Below are 17,561 nucleotides of genomic sequence, written 5' to 3' on the forward strand. Positions count from 1 at the left end.
GTGCACTGATGGGCTCACGAAACAAGTTATATTTTTAGGCATCAATAAATCACAAAAAAAACGCCTTTTACTTTTTATACACCTTCCCTTTCCCCCGCTCCATCCTCCGTCCCTCCCGAGCTCCCGCCCATCCGCGGGCGGGGCGCGCTGGGGTCGCCGCGCGTGCGCGCCGGGATCCACGTTGGGAATCGCGCCGGTCCAACTTCCCGGGAGCGATTGATTCCCGGGAGTCATTCCCGGGTGCCATCCCCGGAGCTATGTTCCGCCGTCCCCCCCGCAATTTCCGCGGCCGGCGGCGCGCAGCCTCCAGCGGCAGCGAGGACGAGCCGGAGGCGCGGGCGGAGCCGGCCCCAGCCCCGTCCCCAGTCCCGTCCCCAGACTCCGGCGCCAGCTCACCCTCAGAGCGGGAAGCGGAGCCCTCGGAGGCCGGGGGCGATCCCCCTGGGGAGGAGCCGGCCCACAGAGCAGGGGCCGGCCCGGGCCCGGGGCAGCGGCGAGCCGGAGCCGCAGGGGGACCGGGCCGGGCCGGGAAGGAGCTGCTGAGCTTTGGCAGTGAGGAGGAGCGGGAAGGTGAGAAGGGGTCATATGTGTGTGTATGTATATGTGTGTATATATATATATATATGTGTATATGTATATGTGTGTGTGTCTGTGTGTGTGTCCCGCGGAGCAGGGCCGGGGCTCCGGGACCGGGCTGCCTTGGGCTCCCGCCTCAGCGAGCCCCGCGCTGGGCACCCTCCTGCCCCTCGCTGTAGACACCGCGCCGTGCCGTGTCAGGGGAGGGCCTCTTGGGAGGGTTTGCGCCATAAACCCGTACTAAAGTATGGGCTGGGCCTGGTTAGTCTGGAGAAGACAGAGAGCGTTCTCATCAGCCCATGTAAATATCGCAAACGCGGGTGCCAAGAGAATGGTGCCCGACTCTCTTCAGTGATGCCCAGAAACAGGATGAGGAGCAGTGGCCATAGAGTAGAACACAAGAAGTTCCACTTCAGCACAAGGAAGAACTTTTTTACATCAAGGGTGGCAGAGCACTGGAACAGCTGCTGAGGGAGGGCGTGGAGTTTCCCTCCCTGGAGACATTTCAAGCCCACCTGGACACATCCCTGTCTCACCTACTCCAGGTGACCCTGCCCTGGCAGAGGGATTGGCCAAGGTGATCTCCAGAGTCCCTAACAATTCTGTGATTCTGTGAAAAGTACTTTAATAATTATTTATGTCCACATTCTTTCGGCTGGAAAGCATCTGCAATCTTCTTACAGCTGGAGAAAAACAGAGAGAACAAGTACTGTGTGATTCCGTGACTAGTTAATGATGAACAAGCTTAAATAAAGGAAACTTAAGTGTTTAATTGACACTTCTGGGCTGTTACTGTTGTGGTTGATGAGGAGACGTACCCACCTTGGGTACGTACAAAGAGACCCTGCATTTCAGCAGTACAGTATTGCTGTGCTGAGGAGGCTGAGTTGCACAGTTTGTAACTAAGAGGTGATTGATCATGAGTGATAAAGCTGCAGTAATATTTAGAATTAATCCAGCCAGAACTGAAAGACTGGACATAGCCTGTAATGCCATGGTCTTGTTTACATGCACTTTTATATGTAGTACATACATATATGTGTGTATATTGTTGGCTTTATTAATGTTACTCAGAGTCACTTTGTTTTATCTGGTAGGTGAAGAGTTTTTTAAAGTTAAAAAACCATCCTTCAATGAAGTAACCTTTAGAATTAAAAAGAAGGAAAGCCTATTGCCTGCACAGACAGAAGCTGAAGAAAGCAAAAGTAAGTACTTTTTTAGTTAAATATTTTACGAAATAGATGAAGAGTGATGTAAAAATACTGCTATTGGATGTTTTTTACTTGTTAATTGAACCCAGAATTACACTTAAAATATTAGTTTACTGGTTTATAATTTTAATGTATTTGTGCTGAAGTTATTTTCAGTTTGAACTTAGTAGAAGATTATCAGAACTTGGAGGCTGTTCTTGAGAAAACCTGGTTATGCAGAACTGTGCACTACATCAAAATTAACAAAGTTCTGCTAAGTTTATACCTCAGCATCATATCTTTCAAACTATGGGCCAGGTATCCACTGCTTATTGCTGTTAGATTGCAGTTCGATCTGAGTATTGGCATTGAGGGAAAATGTGAGCTTAATAGCATTTTGTTTGATGAAACTTTATGTAAACATTATTAAATTGTGTGCTTTTACAGCATTTAAATATTTTCATTGAATGCAATCAATAGCCTTGATTATTCTGGTAGTATCCCTAGTTTCATTGCAATATAGTCAGTTGCCCAGAGAGGCTGTGGACTCCCCATCCCTGGAAGTGTTCAAGGCCAGGCTGGATGGGGCTCTGAGCAACCTGGTCTAGTGGAAGGTATCCCTGCCCATGGCAGGGGCATTGGAATGACCTTTAGATCATCCCTAGATAATCTTTAAGGTACCTTCCAACCAAAACCATTCTGTGGTATGTTTCCTGTTGGAATATTTGGAGTTTTTGTGTTTTTTTAGAAACAAATGTATCTAAAAGTTCTCTTTATGTACTCTCCTTTGGACCCCTCTGTCAATTCACAGATACACCATATTTGCTATTGTTAGATAAAAGTAAATTAGATTGAGATTGAGCAATAATTCTTTTTGAGGTTGTGATACAGTTGAGATGGTAATTTTTCTTTGTAACTTCTTAGAAAAACATCATATTCTTGTAAAAGGTGGTACATTCTGTTGTTCAGTAATCTGATGATTTCCTGAAAGTGTAGTGGCAGATGAAGATAAATCAATATTTTTAAAGAATTTGATAATAACTGGAGATAAGGCCGATATAAGTGTTTGTAGTTTAACTAAGAACTTCCTCATTGTTAGTGCTTTAAAAAAAGTGCTTTCTAAATGGACTTTTTCAAGTCAAGAATCCAAATACGCTGTGAGCAATCAGAATATTAATTAGTAGTTATCTGAGAGCTGATCTCATTGCTTTTGTGCATGTAAATACACTCTGTGTCCCAGAAGGACCTGCAGTCTTTCTATGGGAAGCATCATCAAAGATGCTTTTATTCAATACAAGAATTGGCTTGTAAGTGGCTGTCTTGGAATGTTACAATTTGACATGTTTTGATGAGAACAGGTGGAGATAAACAAGTGACCAGTATTTGCTGCAGCAACATGTAAATAATTTCTGGTAACCACTTAGGGCACATCATATTCCAGCAGTTGAAACTGAAATAATTGATCATACTTTTTTCCCCTATAATGCAGAAATCTGTCAGTTGGAGCCTGGAGTTGGCAACACCAAAGATACTCGTGAAGAGGAGGAGGAGAATGAAGATGAAACTTATTCTTCACTGAATGAGGACTACAACAGCTCAGATTCTGAAAATGAATGCAGCTCTCCACAGAGGAGGAAGGATTTGTCACCAAGTTAGTTCCCTGGCTTTTTTGTATTTTAGGAAAGCTATTTTAGACCATTCTGTGTTTGAAGTACATGACAAGTTAGGTGAGATGAGTTCCACTCAGCTTAAAACACCTAAGGTATGGGCATCTGTTTGTCCCGAGTCAGGGTTACCCTTCTGGAAGAATAGGGATGGTTCCCACGTATTTTTAGTTGCAAACATGTGTTGTTTTTCTGTGCTAATTTTGGGAATGGAGCAGAAATTATAAGCACTGGTTATAGAAGAAAGGCAGCAGAAAATTCCTCTTTAGTGATGCACAGTTCCCTTCATGAGGTGAAAATAAAACCTCACTTTGAGGCTGAGAGACACTTTTTCATCTCCTTATATTCTACATGGTAACCATGTAGGAAACCATCTTGTGTTCTGTATCCAGACTTGTACCGTGGTGCTGAACAGTTGTGATGATTGGCATTAGGTACAGAGTGTTGCTTTTAGTCTTTCCTTAGATTTTCTCTCTTTGATGCAGGCAGTATCCCCAGTGCAGCTCACGTTGAGGCTGCTCGGAGGAAGCGTCACTTAGCCAGGACAGAGGCTGATTATCTCCCCCTGGATGTTTCAAACAGTCCTCAGGTCTCTCAGAGAAGAGGAAGCAGTGATTTGGAGAGTGAAGATGAGTCTGAAACAAAGAATCTCGATTTTGCTCCTAAAATGAAAACTCTTAGGCAGAGAATGACTGAAGACATGGGTGAGTTTGTGGTGTTTCTCTCAGAGGCTTTGTTTTAGTCTCTAGATCCACATGGGACTTGTCCAGTGAGGAGTGAGGCTTTGCTCCTCAGGACTCCTGGAAAAAGGCTGTACAGTTGGTACTTGAGGTTTATATGGGTCATAACCTGGTTTAGGTCTCACTTGTGGTGGTGCAGGATACTTTGAGAAACGTTTACAAAATTATTTTTGGCCTTGTTGACTGCAAAAAAATGGCCTTGTATAAGGGACATTTACTTTGAGTAAAGTTACTGTAAGTCCTTCCTCCTGCTTCTGGTCTGGTCTTCTAAGTACTCTCCCTGTACTGACATTATAAATTTAAAAAATGAAAAACAAACCAGTATTTCAGCCCTTCAGAAGTAAACAAGCCTACTGCATGCAAAACATAATTGGCTTTTCCATTGTTTTTATTCCCTTAGTGCTGCTTAGAGTGTTGTTTATGAAGCACATGTTTACTGTAGTATTTGAATAAGGGCTATAAGGAATGCATAACTAAGAGCAGAATCTGCCATTCAAATTAATGCTAATGAGATATTTTGTATCTGTAGTTGAGTGTATATTCTGGAATGCTCAAGGGTTTGTTGGGTGTAATGTCACAGTCTATACTTATACTCTTGTTTACATGTGTTATGCACAGCTTTGCTTTGAGACATGGAAACAAGATGTTTGTATGCCTCCTACTGCAGCAGTAGTTGTCTGAGAAACAGTTGGGGAAATTAATGTTAGTGTGAATTCCACAAATCCCAGTAGCCTTTTCCAAGCCTTTCAGTTTTGCAGTCCTCCATCTACTGGTTTTCTATCTGCTGGTTTTTGTGTGTATCACTCTCAGTATTGGTTGGGAGACCCATTGTTGCTTTAGATGGAGGAGAACACAAACGGGGGAAAAATAAAGGGTGTAGTTACATCTAATAATGGTTGTTTTAATTTCCAGTATCTCTGGGTGATGGATCAAGTGATGATGAAGCCAAATGGGAAGAACAGCAAATAAAGAAAGCTGTTAAACTCTCTCAGGTGACACATGCTTTCCTAACCATTGGAAGGTGCTTTTTGCTTATAGGCATAGCGTACTGTTCTGTCTCTGTCCTGCTTTCTCATTAGGGAGGATTTTAGGAAGTTATTCCCTGGCTCTTCAGGGAAAGATGATTAGAAACATGGGAAGATAATAATGAAAGTCTGTAATCTCTGTCTGGCTGTTGATAAGCAGTGTGGTCATATCAGCCCCAAAGGTAGGTATCTGTTGTGATAAGAGATCATAAGAAACAGAGAAGAAAATTCTGAACTCTTGATTTTTTTGCTGCTGCGCAAGAGATCTTGAATGCAAGAGTATGCAAATAATACAAATGTTGCAAAGTTGCAATGCAAAAATTATTCTTCTATTCTGCTAAATTTCTGTTGAGTGTCAATCTGAGAGCTCTCTTCACAGTTCAGCAGAATGCTGTCTTTTTCCCAGTAAGTAATTGCCAAAGTAAACTATATTCTGATGTGCTGGAAGTTTTGTTCTGGCTTGGATCACTCTGGATCAGACTAGAAATGTATGAATAACCAGCCTTTATTGAAGTCCAAATTGACAGTTGTAGAAATTTTTCCAATTTGGAGAGTAGAGGAGTGGGAGAAAGTTCTGAGACTGATGTTCAAATCCAGTATGATCTTAGGTCCTCATAGTCCACTTGCTTATGGAAAAGTTAATTCTGCTTTTCAGGGAACAGCAGCAATTTATATCCACAGACCTTGTTAGTTATGGACTTAAAGCTTGAATCGATTGGGTTTTGTCTAGATTTTTTTGTGATTGAAATATGTATCTTTGTATCAGATGTCTAGTATTTAAATGATATGTCTCGCTGATCTTTAGAGTTGCAAAGGGAGAAATGGAGTAAATGGTAAAATTGACACTTAATTCTTGTAGGAAATTTGTGATGATGCTTCTGTGCGTAAATATCAACCAACGAAACCCAAGTTTGATACCTCTGTTTCTCTACCACCTGTGAATTTGGAAATTGTGAAGAAACGACTGACTGAAAGGTAACTCCTTAACTTACCAGTTGTCTGAGTTTTTGTCACAATGAGACAACAGCTTTGAAGTCTTACTCTTTTTTCCAGAACATTGAGCTTTTTTTGGGTTGTTTTCATGTGTAATGATGTCTGATGGAGTACTACAAATTTTTTACTTTATGTGGCAACGCTTTGTTTCAGGGGAGCATTTGGACTTTCCAAGAGTGTTTCTGTCAAATTGAACTTTAGAAAGTAAATTCATTTATTTGGCAGAAGCTTTTTCTGCTTACTGGCAGTTCTTGGCAGGAGCCTTGGCTTGATATTACGTTTGCCCAGCAAACAGAACTTCATAGGGAGGGAGCAGGTGGAGCAGGCACTCCCACCCCTCCTATGGTAGTTCTTATACCACCTACAAAAATAGCCCAGTATTTCCTAAAACAGCCTAAGTTCTCTGCAGCCTGTCCAGAACGTGCCTGGATCTTTATCTTTAGTTGTGAGCCAGGCTGTGACTTCTCTCGAGCAGCTCAGCTGCTGTGTGGGCGCCTGAAGTGTCCTGGGTTGGACATGGGAACTGCCTGGAGGGTGTGTGGGAAGGACAGCTGGGGTCAGGCATCCCAAGGTAAGCCATCCCCTGTCATCCCTCCCAGCACTGGGAAGCAGCTGTTCAGATAAGTTTAGACAAGTAACTTAATACAAGTGAAACATGAATTGTGCTGTGAACTTGCACCAGGCTCTCTCTGTATAATCTTTGCTTTGTACAGAACATCAGTGATGCATTTGTCTAGAGAAGTGAAACTAAGTTGGACTAAATATTTTTGTGGAATTGTATGCTTTCTTAGCTTTAATCACCTGAAGGGAATTGAGTTAACTGAAGCAAGAGAAGTACAGAATCAAGTAAAAAAACATAAGAATACAGCTATCAAGAGTGGCAACTTGTCTGGAAAACAGCAGGAAGGGGAGGAGGAACTTGTTTGCTGTAAACTTTGTAGATGTTTTTAACATATTAAGTGCTGAAATAGATTAATATTTTTTCTTTTTAATTTGTAGCACAGGAGAACACAATAGCTTAGTTCAGCTATTTTCTTTGGGAAGTGTTCAGGGAGGTGAAAGAAATTGTGGTCTGTGCATTGATTCTGTTTTAGGCCTGCTCAAACTGAGCAGACGTTTGGGATATGTAAGGAGGGAAGGGGTAAAAAAGAGAGGAAGCAGAGTTGTAATGTATTTAAATGTTTGTGTGCTACCTGTCTGCTAGAGACAGCTGTAGACAGAAGTTTTCAGTGTTTATCACATAATAGTAAGAGTTCTTGGTTGGTTTGTATTTAATAGCACATTATGAATGCTTACAGGTACTTCTGTCCATGCAACTTCTATTAACTGGTATGGACATGCTGATGTGAGCTGTAGTTTTTACCAGATCACATTGGGTAGAATCTATTTAATAATGTGATACCATGTAATTTTGGGGTTTGTGTTTTTGGGAAGTGTGGTGTATTGAGGAGTCCAGGTGAAATATCTGTGGTGCTTTCAAAACCAGCACCACATAAATGACATTTGGGGCACCAAAGCATGATGTTTGTCCATACCTTGTGCTTCTGTAAATGTTGGCAGGGGTAAATCTTTCAGTGCTGCTCAGGTCAAATGCAAGTGCTATTATTAGTACAGGCAAAGATTTTGTATATGATTATAATGGGAAAAATGTTTTGGAATGCATCAGCTGTTAAGTTGACAATAGTTCTGATTGTCTGGGTTTCTCTCTTTCAGGATAACATCCTTACAGGATGTGCACCGTGCCCACCAGAGAGAGTATGAAAAATATATGGAGGATATTGAGAGCTCAAAGATGTCTGTCCAGGAGCTGGAGAAGTCTTCAGATGCAGCTCTGAACTACAAATTCTACAGGGCCATGAAAACATATGTAGAAAACTTGATAAACTGTTTGAATGAAAAAGTACGTATATTTTTCTCTTTTTTTTTAAGATGACAAAGGTGTGTTCTGTCAGTGAAAAAGAGAGATACCACCTACTTAAAAATCAGTTCTATCAGAATCAAATTTAGTTTAAATTTAATTTTCTGTGACTTTGCAGTTGTGAATTTCTTCAGGTAGCTCTAAAGAGAAGAAATGTTAGTTACTGAACACATTTTCTTCAATGGCTAGTGCCTCAAAAGCAAACTGAAATGAAACAAGGGACACCAGCAGTGTCCTGGTGAACCCTTTTGTATGAAATCTTAGTCCTTGATGTGTAACTAGCATGTAGTTTTGTGTTTTCAGCCTGAAAAACTCCCATGACCAGGAACTTACTTGTCAATCTATGATACTTGTGTTCTAATTTCACAGCTATACAAAAAACCCATGGAAATCGGTTTTCATTCATTCTTGTGAGATTTAAATCAATTGAAATACTGATTAGTGTTTACTGTATTGCAGCTGAAGGACATTAATGAACAGGAATGGGCTGTACACGCCCTTCTTCAGCAACGAGCCGTGAGAGTATCAAAGCGAAGGCAAGAGGAGCTGAAAAATGAATCTGCTTATATTCAGCATCTGACAAGTTAGTACAAAGTAATTTTCAGTGAGAAAATAACTTCTGTCTTTGAGCAGAAATACGGTTCGTTTTTGGGTTAAGATTTTAATTGTCACCTTTGATCTCCCTTCCCGTTGTCAGTAGGTGGCTGTACCTCATTTGAATTCTTACCTCAGTAATGCCCATCCCACTGTTTTTTCTCTGGTTTAATTTCTCTGAACAGGACGTGGCTGAGTGCCTTGTCAATTTTTAGTTGTTCAGTTACCATTAATATTTAAAAAGAAAAATGGGAGTCAGTTTTCCAGTAGGTCTCAAGTTGGAGAAAGCTTGCTTATTATGGAATTCTGTGAATATCCGAAAAAGCTGAATGTGTAATTGGCAATATCACTTTTACCTGAGAGTGTCTGTAAGTCTAGGTGTGTGCTCAAATTGGAGATTCCAAACTAAGAGGTGACACACATGTGGCACAGCATGAAGAGAGAAGCTACTTTATGGAAGGGTTTTTTCTAAAAGAAAACTGTGTTTCAGTCACTGTAGGAAAAATTAGTACAGTTTTCTCAGCTTGTATTTTCTTTCCACACCAAGGTATTGTTTGTATGCTGTGTGAATGTCTAGCTGCTGCTATTTAAAAATCCCAAACAAACCAGACCTCCAAAACCAAACCCTTTAAAACAGTTTAGGCAAAGCTGAGAGCAATATGCTTGGAGCTGCTGGGAACAGATGGAGGCCAGATGCACTGGATCCTGGTAAATACTAAATCATATGGGTTCAGTCTTCTCACTTCAGGGGTTAAACTGCTGATGAGAGTAAGTAGCAGCCTGGATGGTTTTGTAAAATGGTGTGGCAAACTGACAGCAGGTGTAAGGAGAAAAGGGTAATGCCATAGTAAGAGTTGCTATTAAAACGATTTTACCTCCAGCTCATTACAAATGAGACTGTACTTGCATGTTTAGCAGCACATAGCATTGTTTTTTATGTTCCTGGTTGTATTTAATATAGTAGAAAGGCTGTTTTTTCTTACATGATAGTACTTCAGTAGTAGCACACTTTCTCTTTGCCATGTTTTACACATATCAGAAAGTTATTAGTGCTACAAGGAATTTACTCTGACTTACTCTAGATACTGTTACAGTTTTGATTTTGTTCTTTTGTTGGTTATTTTCCAAATTAAAAAAACAAAACCAAAACAATAGAAGGAGATTCTTTGTTTCCTGATTGAAAAGAAAACAGGAACTTTAAAAACGTACCACTTTACTTTTGGCTGTTTCTGTCTTCTGATAGGTGGGGATGGTAAACCAGCAAAAGGTGGAATGGAAGGTTATGAGAAAACACAGGTTCTGGAAATGTGTGAGCATCGAAGGTAACTCTTACACTGAGGTGCACTTAACTCTGATAAATGTGCTGTGCACTGACCCGAATGTAAACCTGTGAGATTACACTAAAAATATTTCAGTATTGCTTTCCAAAACTTGAAGTACATGGAAGCCATTTATGTGTTAATGTAATTCTCTTCATTTTGATTTGAACCTGAATGCTAATAGGGCTGGATATTTTAAATTAAAAAGTCTTAAGTGAGACAAAACTATGAGGGGAGCTTTTTTCTTCCTGTTTTAATTAGTAATATTATTAACTTTTACAGAAATTTAGTTTTGTATTACTGTATAACTAGCAAAATTGGGCAGAATTGTTTCTGCTGGCGAGGTGGTGGTGAGTGAAACAAATCAACCCCTAGTCCCAGGTCTGCTATCAGTGTAGGTCAGATAGATGCTACATTTGGATGTTACAGTGTTCAGAGATTGGTACCAATTTTTTTTTATATTATTGGGAGCTTTGAAAGTTTTATAGTTGCATTGGTACCTCGAGTCATAACTATACTTTGAAGTAGCAAGTACCTGGAAATTTTACTGGAGGAAAAGTGGTATAATAATAACAACTTCCTCTCCAAGCAGTTAACTTTTATTGCTAGTTGATGTGAATAGCTGTTTAAATGTATTTATGCAGTGTCACTTCCATTTAATTTATCATTTTCTTGAGGTAGAAATTCAAACAATTGATTTTGCAGCCTGTTTTTCTTGATGCCACAGCAATAGCTTTTAGAACCTCACTGGCACATGGGTGCTATCACCTTTTCCTATATGCTATTGAACAAGTGATCCAGGACTGATAGGACAGTGGGAGAGCTCAGTAAACACACACTGAACTGTCAGGCAGGATACAGTTCAACACCAGACGCTCAGTGTTTCAGATGGTGATGAGGTGAAGGGAAGGTTATTGCAGGCTCACGTGGGAGGTTGGAGATGTTGCTCTAAGCTCTTGGATGTCAGTGCCCAAATCTCTTCCTTTTTCTGCAGTTTAGGAGTCCTTTTGGTTCCACAGTCACTGTTGCTCCCCTATTGCCTCTCCTTAGGCTGTTGTTCTCATGACTTGTTTTAAGTTGGATGATTTTTTTTAAGCTTTGTCGTGCACACACAGGAGAGGATAACTCATCTGAGTTCATTCCAAAATGCAGGACGTGCAGGCGGCAGGCGAGGGAGCAGTCAGGAGAAGGAGATCACCACGAGGGCTTGTCGAGTGATGAGGAGCTGACTCCCACAGAGGTGGACGAGTTCCAGAAGAGAAAGGGTTGGTGACAGTCCTAATGTCGTGTCCTAGAAGATCTCTTGTTGATATTTCTTCAGTGATTTTTTTTTTAAAGGGAAAGTAGAGGAATACTTCATTTGAGTTCCATGTTTTTATTCGCACGCTGTAGAAAAAAATGCACCCAGGCAGTGACTAATGACTTGGGAAGAATGAATGAATGGTTGTAGATTTCTTGTGGTGTCAGTTATGTGGTGGCAGCACTATACATGGCTTTTTAAACTAGAGGTAAGTTCTGTCAGATTGTGCCAAAGCTGATCTGGCAGTACTCAGTGCAGTACTGCAACATGTTTTGTACAGTCAATTTATTTCCTGAAGCTGGAGAGTGAATTAAAGGTTGGTGTTTTAATTATCTTGAGTGAATGGACGAAGAGGGGGAGGGAAAGGCATAATAGCTTTTCTTCAGGTAACAGCAGAAGGGTTTTCATGCCTGAAATTGTATCATTCTGAAACAAAGTTTGAAACATAGTGGTTGTATAAATCTGTGAGATCATGAAGAAACTTGCCTTTCCTTGGTCTTCTGACACTATTTTTTTCTGAAACTGGGTTTTTGTGGGAGGAGTTTTTAAACCATTTCAGTGTCAGGTGTGTCAAAAATAAATGCAATTCTCATAAAAATATCTCTTATGTCCTATAGATGCATAAACTCTTCAGCTTATGCCTCAATAAGTTCTGTGATTGTTTCTCTTTATTTCCAATGAATATTATCCATAGATAACGTTTTAGAGGATAGTAGGAAAATCTTTGAAGATGTGCATGCAGATTTTTGTGACATCAGAAAAATCCTGTTGAAATTCCAGGAATGGAAAGAGAAGTTTCCTGACTCTTACTGTGATGCTTACATCAGTTTCTGCCTGCCTAAGCTATTAAATCCATTGATCAGAGTTCAGTTAATAAGTTGGAATCCTCTTGAGGTGGGTGCATCAGCTGAAATTTTTGTGTGTGTGTATGATATATCAATATGAAAAATTATTTTTTTCTATACATAGCACTGTGCATTAGAAATTAAGAAAGCTACTGTTTTTTCTCAGAAGCTGAAGCATGTTGTGCAATCTTCTTAACTTTCCCCTTTCTTTTTGCCACACCTCCTGTAAAAACAGTTCTTCTCCTGGATTCTTTGAAGACACTTGAATAATCCCACCCATTAAATTGTAGCTTTAAATCTAGTTTTGCTGTTTTGGCGCATTCAGTGATGAGGGTGGACGTGAAATTAAGTGGGGATTTGGGGTGTTACTGGATAGAGCTTTTCTCTTAATGCTGAACAACTAACAGGAGTCATCTTTCAGCAGAATTTTACAGAGTTGGAAGAGATGCCCTGGTTCAGAGCTATAGAAGAATTCAGTGATGCAGAAAACGTATCTGAATCAAAAAGAGATGATGATCATGATAAAGAAGTTTTGCCAAGAGTGATTGAAAAAACTATTCTTCCCAAAATTACAGGTATGATAAGACTTTGCTGAAAATGTTCACTGCAGCTACACAATCAAACCTGAAATAAGAATGATAATATCAAATAACGTTGGTGATACCACAGTGCTCCAAGATGGAATGATTGTGTGGGGCTGAGGTGGCCTCTTCAAAATTATTGTGAGAGGCTGAGGTTTTCATATGTTTACTTCTGTTACATTGTAATGGCTTGAAAATAGGGCAGATAAGTACTTGCATATTATGAATGAAATAAATTCCTATTTTTTTCAGCATTTGTGAAGAGTGTGTGGGATCCTTTATCTACTTCACAGACAAAGAACCTTGTACAGCTTTGCAATAGCATCTTTGGAAAACAAATCCTTTCAAAACATGAGCCCAGCCGAGCAAGAGAGGTAAAAGCAGTGGTACCAAGAACGGGGAGTTCACTCACTGTGTGTAGTTTTGTATGTGCTCCTATGGGCACTGAGAACATTCTCCTGAAGTTGTTTGGTTCTGATTTCTTCTTTGTTTTGTTTCTTTATATTAAGATGATTTAACAGTTAAACTTCCAGCTCTCTGATTCTTTCCTTGTTGAAGGCAGAAATTAGCTACTGTTTGTAGAAAAATTCTGCCTGTATCTATCCAGAACCTGTTTGTAGATCTAATCTTCCTTTGCTGCAATAACAATGGCTTGCATTTAATTATCTTTCCAAATTTGACCTTTAAATGCTAGCAGTGCTTCAGTGGTCCATTCTTAAGCTTTTATTTATAAAGTAGGCCTAGAATTTTAAAAGTTGAGAATCCCCAAAGGTTGGTTAATTGGTGAGGAGAAAAACTACTGTGTAATCCTAGCAATCCTTTAATACTTAGTTTTATATATACAGTCACTCTAGGAAGCCCTTCTTAGCCTGATTCTGGTTTTACTCTGATGTAAATCAGGAAGTTTATCTAGTGAAAATGGGATGGATTAAGTGGTGAAATGATATGGATGTTTGAGCCCTGAATATGAAAAATATTTTAAAGAAAATGTTTATGCCTTCCAAAGTTTTCTGTTTGGAACTATGGCTTGAAGTCAAGTGATACAATTGATCTTAGCAAGAACTTAAAATAAATACTTTAAAAAACATAGGTGGCAATCTGTGGCACCTGAAAACACATTGCTCAAAAATGCATACTATCCTAGCTAAGGTGATTTTTTTCTAACATAGAATTTAACAACATTTAATGGAGATCCCATATGTATAACTTATTTTGGTTTTAATCTGTACAGTTTTCCTGCTGCCTTGCAGATTAATGTGCAAAAAAAAGGCTTCACCTAGGGATATAGCTTAGGGATATAGCAAAACCCTCTAGGCTAAGCCTATAGATAATTACTGTTGTGATTTGTCTGCTGTTCCTATTTTTCTATTCAGGATCTCAATGTGTGTTATATACAAATGACAGCTGTGCTTATCTCTGATATCAGACCTCTGGATGAACGAAATATAAATAATCTTTGAGCTTGTTACAAATGGAATACAAAGTCTTTCTTCTGAGGACACATTAATAATTCTTTTTTAATAGGATTTGATGAACACGGTTGTCCTAAGAATGAAGAAATCTGTAGAGGAAGATGTCTTTATTCCTCTGTATCCTAAAAGGTAAGCTGACCCTGTGACTCTCTTAAGTTTGTATTTTTTTTAGTTCCTCTACCTTTCTCCCCTACAGATAGAGATGAAATACTGCAGACATCCATGTCTGAGAGATCAGATGTCTATCTTCTTTTAAATCAAACAAAAAGTAATCTTTATTTTAACTTTTTCTTCCAATGACCAGCACTGTGGAAGACAAGTCATCACTACGTTCAAAATTTCAAGAAAGACGGTTTTGGTCAGCTGTTAAGGTAGAGAAAATAGGGCTGGTTTTGTTCTGTTTTGCCTTTCTGAAATTAATTTCACTGGAAACATTAACATCCCAGACAATATTCCAGCTTTCCTGCTATTCACGTTGCCTATCCTCCTCCTTCATTCAGAGCAGGTTAATTTTCTGGTAACTTAACCTCAAGGTATTTCACCTTCACAACACAGCCTTAGACCATCCTCAGAAATGACAATTGTAAGGATTTATAGTGATAGAGGCAAAAGAAAAAAAACCCTCAGTGCCTAATAATACTGACGTGAACTACAAAAAAATTTTTGTGATGCCACAAACTGTAGCATCATCATGTCATAAGGGACTGTGTGTAGTCTTGTCCTGAGCAGTTGTAGTGACTTTCTCACTTCTCTTATGGACAGTTTGCTTAGTTGCCTTCTGTACTTAGCAAATTGTTAAACCTCCCAGAAGGGTAAAGGTTCTTCCAGCCCTTGGGAGGTCAAATATACACGTATCCAGGTATATCTATACATATATATAGATGCACTTGTAAAATTAATTAGGTTATTTACTCTATGCAGTTCATTAGTGGCTAACTGATGGCAAGTTGGGAGAGTGTAAATCCTAGAGTTTGAGGACTTGAATTGGATGCACATATTACCTTTCTATGTTTTTCTTTTATGAAACTTTTAACAGTTTTAGCACACTTAGGGCCAGCAGCTCTACAGATTCTTTGTTTCTTCATTACTGCAGCTGTTCTCCAATGTTGTTCGTTGGGATGGGATTGTCCAGGAAGACAAGGTCCGTGATTTGGGGCTGAGCAAGCTGCTGAATCGTTACCTTCTCCTGAACATCCTAAACACACCACTAGGGCCGGATAATATAGAAAAGTGTAATAAGGTAAAAGATAATATTCATTGGAAGAGGGTGTATGCTAAAAGCCTTTTGTTTTTCATGAAGGGGGGTCAAAACTGAAGATGGAATATTAAAAACAAGAAAATTTAAACATTTAAAATTTGATTTTAATTTTTTCTTTTAACAACCTTGCTGCATATGAGCATTTTAGAGTAAATACTGGTTTGTAGGTTCTCAAGCTTAACTTCTTGGAGAAATAATCCACGTTGGCTTGAAGGAAAAAGGACATCAATGAATGAATGTTAGAAATTATGTGACTTGGTTATATTGAAATTCTTGTTAAACTTTTTCCAAATACTGTGTGAACAGGTGGTTGCATCCCTCCCAGAAAGATGGTTCCAAAATCTCAAGGGTGGATCAACTCTCCCTGAACTACTGAACTTCAGCCAGCACTTGCTGCAATGTGCCCGTGTGCTACACAAGGACAACCACAGGTAATGGAGGAGGCTGTCCTTGGGATTCAAGTGCTTCCCCAAATACTTTGTGTTAAAATATTTTAAAATTTCTTAAATACCATCTATTTGACACTTTCAAGTATGCTCATGTCATGTAAATATCTATCTGTGTAAAAGAAAAGATGGAGTCTGATGTGAAGGAGCACTTGAGCAGTCCTTACTGTCAGAGTTTGAGGTAGTTGACCTTGGGTGCTGTTAATGATCAGAGTAGCCAAGGCCATGAAACAAAAATGATACTTTAGATAGGTTCATAAAAGTCTCTCAATTGCTATCACTGCTATGTTTTTTTTCCTTTTTTTATTAAATAGTGATGAAATAAAAGAAGTTCTTCTCCTGCTGGTGAAAATTGGAGCTCTGCATATTGTAAAAGACTTCATTGAAGAGCATAAACTTGAACACCTTAAAGTAATGATTGGGAAATAGAAATCTTTGAAGAAATGCTTACATTACTGGAACAAGCCTGGTAGTCACACTAAACCAATTCTAATATGAAGTTTAATTAGTGGATCCTGCCTACTCCAGGTAGTGGTAATCACTGTCTTAGTGTTAAATACATGAGGTGTTTTTTCCAAATGTCTTTTATTGCCATCTACTCCTAGATTAGGGAGTATTTAGAAGTTCAGTTGTCAAAGCAACGGTTCAGGCATTCTAAAATGTGTGACAGTGCTTTACTGCTGTAGGGAAAGAATCCTGCAAACAGAAAGGGCCTGTGAACTTCATCACTGCTTGCCAGTAGATAACTTGACAAGTTATTTTCAGTATTAATTGCTAAATACCATTCTGATTCAGCAGCCATTTGTGGTCCACAGTAATTTTGGTAGGGTTATTGTTAAGCCATTCTTAGTCAAAAGGAATTCATGATGCCCCTGATACAGAAACAAGGGAGGTCAGTGTGCAGGTGAGGAATCAGGATTTTCATCACAGACATTGTGATGATGAGAAGAACAGAACAACTTCAATTACTTTCTAGTAACTGGAGTTCTAGGAAACTCCCTTTGCTTGCCAGTAAGCTCTACAAAACTTTACTTCTTCATATCTTTATTAGGATATTATATTATTTCTAATGTTTTATAATTTTGTATATTATATTATTTCTAATGTTTTATAATTTTGTATATTTGCAATAAATATTGTTACAGAATAACAAGGATGTTTCATTGTAAAAATTGTAGTGCATCACAGAATCTGTATATTTGTGACTATTTCTCCAAAATCTTCTGGGAATAGAATTTAACTATTGTAGGCTTAATCCTTATGCCTTCTTTTTATATTTTTTTAAGTTAAAAATATATTTTTATAAAATACATTAATTGTAAATTGGTTTGATCAGTACTACAGATAAAAGATTAAAAATAATTTGGGGTTTTTTGAAAATAAAATATTTTACTGTGGTAATGACTCTTACAGTTCAATTCTTTAATATGTGACAAAAATGTTATTAAGATGTATGATAAAAACCCCACTCCAGCTCCACTAATCCACGGTAGCTTCAGGATTTATATTGCAAATACTGCTTTCTAATAATCAATTTCTGCTGTTTTTCCTCTCAGAATGCCAAAAAAAAATGCAACTGTTGATCAGCAATCACCACAAGCTCATGATCTCATTGCTTTTCTCTTGTTCTGCTTTGCCTC

General features: G+C 39.0%; 1 protein-coding gene across 1 annotated transcript; it reads left to right on the forward strand.

Moving 5' to 3' along the window:
• The first annotated feature begins 242 nt into the window (after nucleotides 1-242).
• Nucleotides 243-17,322, forward strand: GCFC2 (GC-rich sequence DNA-binding factor 2). The gene is made up of 18 exons (XM_088162485.1): nucleotides 243-570; nucleotides 1,674-1,781; nucleotides 3,256-3,417; nucleotides 3,916-4,134; nucleotides 5,083-5,162; nucleotides 6,055-6,170; nucleotides 7,902-8,088; nucleotides 8,566-8,689; nucleotides 9,944-10,022; nucleotides 11,172-11,284; nucleotides 12,014-12,213; nucleotides 12,589-12,739; nucleotides 12,998-13,119; nucleotides 14,270-14,346; nucleotides 14,522-14,588; nucleotides 15,311-15,457; nucleotides 15,782-15,906; nucleotides 16,236-17,322. The coding sequence occupies exons 1-18, from the start codon at nucleotides 258-260 to the stop codon at nucleotides 16,348-16,350; spliced, it is 2,505 nt and encodes an 834-aa protein (XP_088018611.1). The 5' UTR covers nucleotides 243-257; the 3' UTR covers nucleotides 16,351-17,322.
• Nucleotides 17,323-17,561: the final 239 nt, after the last annotated feature.

The sequence above is a fragment of the Sturnus vulgaris genome, chromosome 3, assembly GCF_052056855.1.
Source record: "Sturnus vulgaris isolate bStuVul1 chromosome 3, bStuVul1.hap1, whole genome shotgun sequence".
NCBI classification, from domain to species: Eukaryota; Metazoa; Chordata; class Aves; order Passeriformes; family Sturnidae; genus Sturnus; species Sturnus vulgaris.

Coding starts and splice junctions, on each gene's coding strand:
- GCFC2 (XM_088162485.1), top strand. CDS start 258: ATGTTCCGCCGTCCCCCCCGCAATTTCCGCGGCCGGCGGCGCGCAGCC. Junction 1,782..3,255: donor AGAAGCTGAAGAAAGCAAAA/GTAAGTACTTTT, acceptor CCTATAATGCAG/AAATCTGTCAGTTGGAGCCT. Junction 8,690..9,943: donor TTATATTCAGCATCTGACAA/GTTAGTACAAAG, acceptor GTCTTCTGATAG/GTGGGGATGGTAAACCAGCA.